The sequence below is a fragment of the Mugil cephalus genome, chromosome 10 (genome assembly GCF_022458985.1).
Source record: "Mugil cephalus isolate CIBA_MC_2020 chromosome 10, CIBA_Mcephalus_1.1, whole genome shotgun sequence".
Classification (NCBI taxonomy): Eukaryota; Metazoa; Chordata; class Actinopteri; order Mugiliformes; family Mugilidae; genus Mugil; species Mugil cephalus.
In genome coordinates, this window is record NC_061779.1 from 22,890,877 (window position 1) to 22,902,674 (window position 11,798).

At 40.6% G+C, this 11,798-nt stretch overlaps 1 protein-coding gene across 2 annotated transcripts; it reads right to left on the minus strand.

The window, feature by feature from the left end:
• Window positions 1-1,004: 1,004 nt before the first annotated feature.
• LOC125015575 (ras-related and estrogen-regulated growth inhibitor-like protein) lies at window positions 1,005-11,138 on the minus strand. Of its 2 annotated transcripts, none has more exons than XM_047597575.1 (5): window positions 7,926-7,968; window positions 7,342-7,398; window positions 7,028-7,101; window positions 5,262-5,410; window positions 1,005-4,174 (listed from the first exon to the last, which is right to left on the minus strand). In XM_047597575.1, the coding sequence occupies exons 1-5, from the start codon at window positions 7,945-7,947 to the stop codon at window positions 3,889-3,891; spliced, it is 588 nt and encodes a 195-aa protein (XP_047453531.1). In that variant the 5' UTR covers window positions 7,948-7,968; the 3' UTR covers window positions 1,005-3,888. The 2 variants fall into 2 exon arrangements, with proteins under 2 accessions (XP_047453531.1, XP_047453530.1); XM_047597574.1 differs by lacking the exon at window positions 7,926-7,968 and adding an exon at window positions 10,756-11,138 and having other exon boundaries at window positions 1,007-4,174.
• Window positions 11,139-11,798: the final 660 nt, after the last annotated feature.

An 11,798-nucleotide genomic window follows, 5' to 3' on the forward strand; every position in this document is an offset into this window, starting at 1 on the left:
ATACCCTGCGTGCTTAAAAAATAATTGCCCAATAAAGTTGTCTCTGATTTAGATTTTTTCTTTAGATATTTTTTTTTTCTTTTTAATGGGACCATAAAGATGGTAATCTGTAAAAAAAAAACCAAAAAAAACGAATTTTTCTCATCTCAGTTCTAACAAAGGCACATGGTTACAAATTAGGGAACAGCTCATAGGAGAAAAAAATACGAATATACAAGCAGAAATATAAAACTACAGCTACACAGCTGGGTGTACTCCAATTGTTTGGCTACAAGGATGGAACTCAGTTTGGTTTGCTATTGAAGCTCATCCCCTCTGGCAGTTCAATGTCAGACATCTCTCACCACCACCTACACCGATCAGGCATAACATTATGACCTGTCATTATGGCTTAATATTGTGAAGGTCTCCATTGTTCCTCCAAAACAGTTGCAACTCATCAGAGAATTGACATGGTCTTTCTGAGGGCGTCCTGTGGTGTCTGATAACAGGATGTTGTTAGTGGGGGTCTTTGGGTCCTATCGGCTGAGGGGAGGGGCCTCTGGGGATCATCCCACCAGATACTAATCAGTTTGCGACCTAATGAATTTGGAGGCCAGGTCAACACCTTGTGCTGAAGTCTGGTGGGGGGTCTGGTGGGTGCTACACATCTAAGTAACATTCACATAAATGTCAGGTCCAAAAAGTCCAAATGTTTCCTAACAGAACACTGAATTGTCACAAGATGGTCAATCTTATTCACTTCTCCTGCCAGTGGTCATAATGTTGTGGCTGATCGGAGTACATCTTCTTTTCATGAATTTGTCACTCACCTGTAGCATGTAATTCATTTTCATTCATTTTTTTCCTTCATTCTTATTGTCAGATATTTCTATTTGTGGAATTAACGTTCAGCTGCATGTGCACAGCAATAGGACCTCCTTTAAATAGAATGCAACTGTTCTTTTTTTTATTTATTTTTTTCAAAAACGTGTTCTGGGGAAAAAGGCTGTGAAGTGTTTCAGTGTGTAATTTGTCAAGTCCCGTAAATTTACAGGGGCAAAATAAAACACTTATTCACAATGTTTGGTTATCTGTGCTGCCACCTAGTGGAAAGATTTGGGATCATTGCATTTGTTTCAGAGGCCAAGATTCATAATAACAATGGTGCATTTCTCGCTTCTCCTGCTTCCAGTGGCGCTATTTTTAGTAAATACACACAGGAAATTCCTCTTTTTCTGATGGCTTCAGATAAACGCCTCCTCTCCCGGTCATCCAATTAAAGTTAAGTTCAAAGTGATGCAGCGGCCCCTCTGGAGAACTAAAACAGCCCTCTTATTAAGCTTTAATGTTTAACTTTAATTTCCTCTGGAACAACCAGTGTTTTTACAGCATTTGCAAAAAGAACATTCATACAAAACACTGTATACATGAACTTTTCTTTTTTTTTTAATGATGTGTGGGACATTCTTTCTGTACAGCATCATTGTGACATAACTGCATCAAACAATAAAAACACTGTGACTGAGTTCATGCCCTTACTTGGTATGTGTTTGAAGTATGTTGAGGATATTTCTTTCTTGGAAACAAATAAATACAAGCATGATCATTTGACATGCATCAGTGAATATGTACAAAATACATAAAATATATGAACAGCAAGACTGGGTGCATTAAACCAGCAAAAATCTAAAAAAAAAAAAAAAAAAATAATAATAATAATAATAATAATAATAATAATAATAAAAGTTACCTGTGACCCCTGAAACAAAAGTGAGTTTGCATGGCTGCGTCTAATTGAAACACACTGCAGCAGGGGTTTGGAAGTTATTAGAGGCTCCGTACTAAAACAACAGAAGCCATAAAACACGTGATACGAAACACAATTCGCTGAAAAAACAAACAGGTTGGCTCAGAGATGATCTGTGGGAACCAGATGTTTCGCACAAAGTAGCACAAAACAGCAAGACGGAACGCTGGGAGGCGATGTGAAAACGAACGGCGATTATTGATTTGAAATGTTGCATGTGCAGATGGCACTATGAAGTCAGAAAATTTACAATGATCTAAAACTACAGAAAGGGATGTGTAAAACTGTGCAAACATTTTTCAGAATTCTGAAGGAAAAAGTCCAGAATCAAATGATTTTACAATAACCCTAACCCACACCAACTTCAACTTGTGGTTTCTCTCACCATAATCATTTACGACTCCCAGTCAGCGAGGAATAAAATGATTAGAGCTACTATGTGGGAAATGAAAGCAGAACGTTAAAATGTTAAATGCACACAGCAAAGAGCAGCTGCAAAGAATCATCTGTGTAGAGTAGCTGAGCGTCTCTCCACAGTTTTGTGCAGGACCGACGTCATCCACGCACAGGAGGATCCAATCTGTCATCGTGAAGAAGGCTGGAATCTGACTAATGAAGGCTCCACTCGTCGGGTCTCAAGTTTGAACCTTTTGTTGCCGTTTAATTAGGCAAAGAATTTGTTTTTCAACTTAATTGGAATCCTTCTTCTCAGACTTTGGCTTCAAACAGAATTAATTTAACATTAATAATTGTGTTATGCATGAACGCTGGGGAGGGATTTTAGACAGAAGTCCTATAACAACCATTGGAGTAAAAAACTAAAACAAGCATTAGGGGTCCTAAAGTGTAGCGTTACTATGAAAATAATTTTTTTTTAAAAAGTGTATAATTATTAATAAACTGGCAGAGAACACACAAAAACTGTCTTTTTCCTCATCTAAAAGATAAAACATGATGAGCAGCAGGCTGCAGAACAGTGGACTGCAGAAACCTGCTGAGTATTACACCGTGGTGGTCCAATCAACTGAACCAATCACAGAGACAGGGCGTACTCTAAGCACAGCAAGGCTTGAGTGGGGTAACCTCAGGATCGTGCATATGTTGATATTTTCACTCGGCATGCTGCAGCGTTGGCCAGTAGTTGGTAACACGCTGCGAGCACTCTGATGAGGGCGACTGTGGTGAATCCTGAACAAATATTTGGCCACAACTTTTCACTGTCACTGGCTAATCAGCAACTAATAGGTCTGGCATGCCCACCGTTGTTGTGACATGACCGCACGATGAGCAGATGGACCGTCTGATGCGGGGGAAATGAGACAATCGGAGATTGTTTCAGCATTTATGTTTAGAAAAAAAAATGTCCATAAACGAACCAGATATTATGACTGGAAAGGTTTAAACTGTGCTCAAACCTGCAAAGTATTGAAAGCAGACACCGTGTGTTTGGTTTCATTCTTGAAAAAAATGAAATAAATGACTTTTATTATACTTCTTTTCTCAGGGGGGAGAACCTACGCCGCTGCAACGAGGAATATACCCACGGTTCATCGGGCCTCTCAACCAGGTGAGGTATTGAGGCTCTCTTTACCGTCAAATCACCACGTGTGAAAACTGTTGGTCTGACTCTGAAATCTGATTTGTAAAAGGCTCTTGAACTTTCAACAACACTTTCACACACCTGACACACTGGACTATGTGAGCACACACAGGCTGTAATGGAATCAAAGTCCATTTACCCAGAAAAGGCTGAATAAAAGCTAAACGTTACGTAGTGAATATGTTTTCCACACTTTCCCGTTTTCTCCTGGAAACTCTTGACATGGTGAGTAACCTGCTCTGTTCGGATCACTAAAACCTTATTAGCACTTTCTAAAGCAGAGACCTTTGCAAAAAAATTGTCAAACAAGTTCACAAGGCTGATATATGCCTGTGGATTTTGCAGCCATTAGATGCTCACTATATGTACACAAGGTTAGCGCCGTCACCACCGTCCGTATCCTCAACAGTTTTCTGACCCAGCAGGTGAGATCACTTCGATCGCCGGCTCTAACATCCCAGTCCGTCCGGCTGATCGAGCGCTCTCTTCCCTGAGCCGATCACACCGACTTCCTCCTCTTGCCAAACACATTGTTGATGAGTTTGGCCATGGACTTGGAGCCGCTGTAGCGTCGCCGGTCGGCTCGGTACTTCAGGTGCTCCATCACCTGCCTGATGAGCTGCGTGAAGAGGGTGGCGATGTCCTGGTAGCTCTCGGCCGCTGAGACCTCCTGGAAGTGGCAGCGGTTCTCCTGCGCCAGGCAGCGGCCTTCGTCCTCACGCACCTGCCGCGCGTGGCACAGGTCCTGCTTGTTACCCACCAGGCACACGGGAACGTCCACCTCCCTGAAACAGAGGCATCCTGGAAAATCAGCATTTGCTGAAGAGCTCACAGAACTGTATTTTTTTTTTAGATCAAATAATTCAGTTAACTTTGCAAATTGAAGTAAAGTAACTTTAGAGGAAATCGAATGGTTAAAGGAACGCAGCACCACTTCATAACATTGCAGTATGCAACTTTCTGTTTCATAACATTAATTTATCTACGCAGGCTTTTCTTCATTTAGCGCATGCTCATGATGTATGGTTTATCTTTAGTTTGCTTTCAGATTTACTCACGTGGAACCTTTTCATATACTCTGCTTCCAAATTAGGTCTGGGCTGTTTTCAGGCCAGCCAACGCACCCAGCACTCTCCTCGCTCTAAACTTACTCTCCCCTTCTGACTGTAAAGCAGATATTTTAGGCTGGTTGCGTTTGATTTATGTACACAAAATCTAATATTTCCACTCCTTATCTCCACTACCAACTACTGATCTGCATACCTGCCACCACACTACTCATCTTTTCCCTCCGCGTTATCGGGGCGGCTTGGCACAGGCCAGGCAGCTTGATGGATGTGAATGGCCCATTTCTCTGCACTCCAAATTAACTAAATGCCTGTAGGTTCACAGCGAATCCCTCGCTCGTCACCATGAATCATTTATCAGTTTGAGTCTGCCAGGGCCAGTCAGGACTCCCAGCATTCCTCAAACTCAGAACTGCATGAAGATCTGTGTTCAGCTTCAAAGGAACCAGGGAAACAATACTTGTTTTGTTCTGTTTCCCGATAATGTTTGCATCAAGGTCGGGTTACATGGTAAAGGTACAGCATTCTGGTTTGTTCTTTTGACTATTTAAATGTTTTACATGGAACCTGAAGGGTAACTTTTAACATGTGATGGCCTGACTCTTGTTACAATTTAGGAAGCAACGTGTTTTCCTATTCACACCTCAACACTCATTTGGGAACAATTACACAAAAATAAATCTACATCTATTTCTTTAGCTGACATTTTGGGGTAAATATATTTTCCTTTAAATATGGTTTATGCATCTTCTCAGTGTTACCCGAAATATTTTCTAAGACCAAACAGTGTCATGTTGCTCCTGACCCTTTGCAGTTCTCCACGCGCGCCTCCCGTATTTGCCTCAGGATGTTCTTGGCATTGATGAAGGAAGTGCGGTCGCTGATGTTGTACACCACCACAAAGCCATCTGCCCAGTCCACTGGCTCCTCCAGAATACATCTGGCCTCTGAGGTCTGCCAAGAAAAACACGTGCTTTTATTTTGAAACTCGGGTTCAAAATATCTGGTTTGCTCTCGCAGTCGAGCCGACGGAAACAGTTACAATCAGTGTTCTATGCATGTGGTCTTCTGTCAAATTGAATTTAACTCAGGTTGCCCTAACGAACAAATATCAAATGAGCTGCTAATTATATAATGACATTATTAATATGTGCATTTGTTGTGACAATCACTTTACAGACGGTGGCACTTTTATAAATACTTTTTGATTTAACTTTATACACTTATTTTAAGCTGCAAGTACGATGTCCCCTGATTGGCTCACAGAGATGCACAGATACACCGGCATGCTAGTATTTACTATAAAATCAGTAACTAACAAGACCAGTTCCATGCATGTCTATTCAAACCCATTTACTGTAGGTAATAATGACATCATTATGATGTTACAGTGAAGTTGGCCTTTGACCTTTTGTAATTTTTCCTTGCAAGTCAATTAACATTGTCTCTTGACTACTTAATTCTAATCAGCTCATTCTTGAGTTCCTTCAAGGTGCTCCTGACAAATTAACCTAAATACAGGAGGATGGATGAGACCATGAATTATCATTTGTCACCAACAACACATCTCTAGTAGTAACAAAAATACATGACAAGGCAACAATTACACACTTGGTCTCAAATTGTATTTTACACATTTTTGAGCATGCACTGCAGAACTTAAACAATACCAGCAACATGTTTTTGTGACCTTGAGGCTACATAAGGCGAGTGAAAAGGACATGAGGCCCAGGGACACGTCGGAGCACTATAAAAACCCATTGAGACCTTTTCTCTTTATTGACTCTGTTTCTTTCTGCAGTCCAGTTCAGAAGGGCAGGATATTGACTCAGCGTTGCTTCTATAAGGGTGGCATTAGAGCGAGTTTAACTGACGAAAAGACAATGACCGGTCCTTGTTCTTCTGAGCCTGGGGGTATTCTAATAAAATACTAACGCTGTAGAAACAGGCCTCTTAGGTCTTTAGTAATGTTGCAGGAGAAGTGAGGAAGTTATATGGCTCCCTTCTTCAAAAGGACAACCTCTGGCACACATCGCCTCAGGACGCTCTCATAAACCTTTTGGATTCCCAACTTTAAGTGCCGTACGAATCGCGCACGTGCCGGCACGAGGTAAATATATGACCACGACATTCTCAAGGTCACAGACATGTACCGCAGCTTCCCCAACTGCTCTAAATCCACCCAGTGTTTTACTGCTGCTATCTGAAACCCTTTTACAGTCATTCTGAATAGACAGTAACAGATACAGGTGAATGCTGGTTGTGGTCTCCAGTAGTGACTATCACTCAAACAAAATAATAATGCTAGAAAATTACACTGACAGCTCAAGTAGGTGGTTTTTGTTCGCGTTCTCTAGACCCACATTCTCCTTTGCTTCAGTTTTTTCCTTCTCAGGTCCATTAATCCATTAGGTGGAGAGTAAAAATATACTACGAGTTGTATTAAAGTGCACCCATGAGATGCAGGAGTAAATCAAATAACTCGCAAATGGAATCTTACTGCAGTTTTTTCTAACAGTTCTGAAAACAAGTTCGGATGGTCTTAAAGTGTGTGTTTGAGATATGCTGTACCTGAGAGCAGGGGTCAAACACCTCCAGATTCAGCTGCCTGCCATCAATTGACATCCTTTTATGGTACAGGGAGTCTGTGAGGAAGATTCAAAAAAAGACCCCTGATTTTTATATTAAACTCTTGAAGGAAAAAAAAAATCCCAAAAGTACAAAGTGTTCCTTTTAGCACATGAACGCTCAACTGGAATTTATACAAATTTTTCTACGTGACTGAATGGCAATATCCTAGGTGTCTGTAGACAAGCCCGTTTCTCCAGGACCAAAAACCGAACCCTCATCAAAGCACCACTTTCATCAAATCTGGAAACACTTACTGGCGTTCGAGGCGTATTCGCCGATGAAGCGTCTGGTCAGGAACCGCACAAGGACAGCTTGAGGAACCAGAAGATTTGAAAAGACAAAAAAGAAAAAAAAAACCTAATGAATCATAGCATCATAAAACTCTCATCCCTTACAGGTGGTAGCAGTGGGGGGATATAAAGGACACCTATTCAACCCTGCAGGCACAACACAGTGCCAACCGTCTCTGGGATTGGTGCGGTGAAACTGTAGCCTCACATGAAAGAGGTCGCATGGCTTTGCTGGAGGGTTTGTGTGCACACTTGGCGAGCTGAATCTTTATATTTATCCCTCTGCTTTGCCTCTTTACTGGAAGCAAAACATAAAACCGACTGACTGGTTCGCTTTTGGTGCCGCAGACAACCACTCTCAATTAAAAGCTGAAGTTTCAAGTGCTGAACTGTGAAAGCTTGTTGTTGGTGGTGGGCCTCTAGAGGGGTTGCAGAGAGGTTGTACTTGGGCTACAGGGACACGCAAATATAAGATACCTACAGCAAGTTAGTCATGCATGTAAACTGGAAAAAGACAGTAAACTCAAAAGGAATTCTTAAGTGGCTACCTTCATAGAATGGCCGATACATGCACCAAAAGAGAAGAGCTGAAAAGCAAAGACTAGAAAAAACAAACAAAAAAAACATATTAAATGGACAAAGGCATTCACACACAGCCTCAAGAGATTACAGCATCTCCACAGTAACGCTATTCTTTCTGGCTTCGAGAATTGAGACTTCCCATTGTTTTATGAGAATTGAATGCAGCACAGAGTCAGTCAGTCTTAACCACCACCACAGAGTTCGAATACTGATAAATGCAACAAGACCCTGAACAGCAACAAGGGTCCTATAACTCCCCTGGCATCTGCCTAGACAGCGGTTTTCACTACAGTTTAAAAATACATTCTGGAATGTGTCTGACCTGGCAATTGTAAGGTATGATCACATCAACTGTTGAAAGTCCAAGGAAAGTTCAGTGGTGAAAATCAGCTCCAAAACACATTTTTATCTGGCAATAGTTAGGCATGTAAAGCAATAGTAAATGGCTCAAACTGTCATCGCTATAAAGTGAAGCCACAGGTAGAACGTCTGTGATGTGCTCCCCTTTTCCTCCTTGAAATTGACACATGACAGATGAGTTTTAATCTAACTGTGGCAAAGATCCTCTGGAGGTGAGTTTAACTACTTCACTGTTTTGGTTAAACCCTGAGACCTCAATTTATTTGCGTCCTCATACAATGCAGAACCAAAGGATAGAAAAACCAAATCAGACACAGGGGTGCATTTGCAGCAAATTTGTTCACTTGTCTGTAGATACTATTCAGCAGGTGGGAGATTTTGCTGGTTCAGTTCCTTATAGCGGACTCATTATTAACTGAGATTAGGAAGTCACATTAACCAACTGTTAGTCTTATGTTTTTTTTCAAAGTTTGTTTGCAAATTAGATTCAAACACTACATACATTAGGGATGGGTACCGTTGAGTTTTTACACATACCAGGGCCAAACCGGTACTTTTGAAACGGTGCCGGTGCTTAAACGGTGCTGAACAGGTGGTTAGAGAATGGAAAAAAATACGAACTTTGTCCAAAACGGTGCCGTTTTTTTATGCCATTTTTGAAATAAATTACCCAATATAAAATGAAATTCACAACAAACCGTCATAATTATCAAAATAAAAACAACAGTGTACCAACTGGTCTCCTCTCCGGCGGTCCACTGGTGTGCGGTCCTTCAGGCTAACGAAGACGATACATTTGTCAGCTTTTAAAAAAATGCTGTGCGCCGTCAGCTGTTTAAACAGATTTGAGGTGTTATCTCCCCTACACAAAATCACCTTCGAGCACTTGTTGCAGGTTGACGAGTCTGCATCTTTTAAAGTGAAATACAACCAAACTTTTAAAAGTTTAGTCTTAGGCATTTTGAATGTTCACTTCTGTCCGTACAGGTGAAAAATTGACGTGACGTCACGTGTAGCGTCGGCATGTGAGATTTTTTTTTTGTTTTTGCACTTTACAAAAAAAAGACTAGAGGGCGTTAATTAAAAATTCAGTGGCATCTGAGAGATCTGTGTTACTTTTTTTCTGGTTTACCGTTTGTATTTATGATAATCGTCAGGAGAAAGAGGTTTTCCATTTTCTGACTTGCTACGACCATTTTGGAAAATAATGGTAATTAATATAGATTTTTGATTTTATCTTTTTTTTTTTTTTTTTTTTTTTACTTCTTCTTGGTGGTTTACAAGGCCAAGGAGGATCAACTTGACCACATGACTACCTGGCACACAAACGGGTCAACTACAAAACCCAACACTCACACATTTTGATTTTCTCTTGTGAAAAACTTTCAAGGTCTCAATATCCAATCCTTCTACACATTTTATCTAAAACCGTAAATGCCAACTCCTCTATGAGAGAATCAATGGATAAAAAGGAGACATATATTTTTTCCAGTAGATATTCAGTAAAGCCTACTGTGCGCATCAACAAGTTTTTGACTCTAAAGTTACAAGAAACAACTTTCTTAGAACAAACTTGTTCTCGGAACAGATGTTACATAAATGTATCACATTGTAGAGCTGTTATTTTACTGTACAGGAGCCTTTGTGCTGTTTAAATTAGATTTGTTAAGCTTTCTCTAAAGCAAGCTTCAGTAGCACATATCTGTTTATGTGGAGACTGTGATAAGATGAAACACCCCCAAAATACAGACAGACAGTCTGTGTCTAGTATCTAGTATTTACAATCTTATTATATACATTTTAGCCAGGCTCAGGAAGGAGTGTCATTACGTCCTAACAAGGAATTTCTTCCACTGGCTTGTGATCAAATTTAATTTAACTCATTTGTGAAAGGCTGGAACACTGAGTATGCCATTTTATGGCATCTGCAATGATACATCCAGTGATTAGTGTAGAACAGCAACAATTTTGAGAAAAAAAAAGTTGGATTTCTTCAGGCACCATCCTAAGCATATAAACTTAAATATGGAATAAGTATTTGACTCAACATTATTTTCATTATGTTGTGAAATTCTTAAATCAAATTATTAGATTTGATTAAGCAAGAAAGTGAGACACAGATTAGTAATCACAGAAAACAAGGAATTGATTATTTGATGTTAGCCCTCTACAAAAAGAGTATGTTACATATTACATCAAACTGAAAGGAAATACAGTGACTTTCAGCTTAAATTAAAGCAACTTATTTATGCGTCTGGATGGTAAAACAAGCAGGCTAACTGGTACCTTCTCTCTGTTGTTTGTCTCTGTCACTACTAATAAACCAGGTAGATTTACCTGTAATTTTGTATTTGCATTTTTACTCAAATCAATTCTGAGAGACCTACATATTTTTTCTCATTATGTCTGAAACAAAATCCATGTCCAGGCTCTCACCTGATTTCCCAGCCCCCTGGCTTCCCAGCAGGGCCAGCTTGATGTCGTTCATGCCTGTGTTCTGTCAGGTCCTCAGATGGCTCTCTGGCTGCAGCTCTGTGTTGTGTCTGGTATTTGGGTTAGGGTCGGCACACTAAATACTTCTTATAGTCCAGGCAGGTTGGAAGTACAGGACTGCCCCCCACGCACCCTCCTCTGTGTAAAAAAAGAGAGCTGTTTCGCTTTTAAACGTGGAGGGAGAAGAGAAAGGGGAAACAAGCTCCCCCCCTACTCCCTCTCTCTCCCTCTCTGTGCTAGGAGCTCTGTACCTCTCTCTCACATCTCTATTTTCTCTCTCTCTCTCTCGTCCTCTCCTTTGTCCAATAAAGCTTTCCATCTCCCCTCATTTCCCTCTGTCCATCCATTTTCCCCCCTTTCTGTCCTCTCTTGTGCCTATAGATCTCTTTTCTGTCCCGGCCCCCTCCCTCACAGGTTCCTCAAAGGTCATGACTGACTAAACCCATTGTTCTGGTTCCACTCTTAACACTGTAACTGTAGTCTTGCTGCCATCTATGGCCATTTGTGCTATTCTTCATAGACTGATTATATGGAAGCGCGTTGCTGCACGACGTTCTGTGTGAGATGGACATGTGTGTAATTTTCATCCAGAACATATCAACATTTCATTTGTTGATAATGTGATTCATTTGTATTTTTTGTGACATCCATGTTTCCAAAAACTCTCATAGTAATACACGTTTTAATTTTAAAGTGATTGCAGCAAAGTCATAAGAAAAATAAGCAGAATTGATAAAAGGCTGGGAAGAACATTTTTATTCCCTAAAAATCTATCCATTTCATTTCGTGAATACTAAGTTTTAACTGTTGATTTTATGTAAAGTTGGGCGACCCCACCGTGATGTAAGGCTTGCCCATGCTCTCTTGGCAGTTCCTAATTGTGCCTAAAGCTTAATATACAGTCACTTCTACGCTGTAGCTCCAGACCCTACGCCACAGCCTGGTGTCCACCTCCCTCAATATGTAACTCACCTTTGTAGCCAACC

What these genes read in the sequence shown, in the direction of transcription:
- LOC125015575 (XM_047597574.1), bottom strand. Translation starts at nt 10,807, where the DNA reads ATGAACGACATCAAGCTGGCCCTGCTGGGAAGCCAGGGGGCTGGGAAA. An exon ending in TGTTTGACCCCTGCTCTCAG is followed by an intron (nt 5,411 to 7,027) that starts GTACAGCATATC and finishes TTTTCTTGGCAG; the next exon opens with ACCTCAGAGGCCAGATGTAT. An exon ending in CGCGTGGAGAACTGCAAAGG is followed by an intron (nt 4,175 to 5,261) that starts GTCAGGAGCAAC and finishes CCTCTGTTTCAG; the next exon opens with GGAGGTGGACGTTCCCGTGT.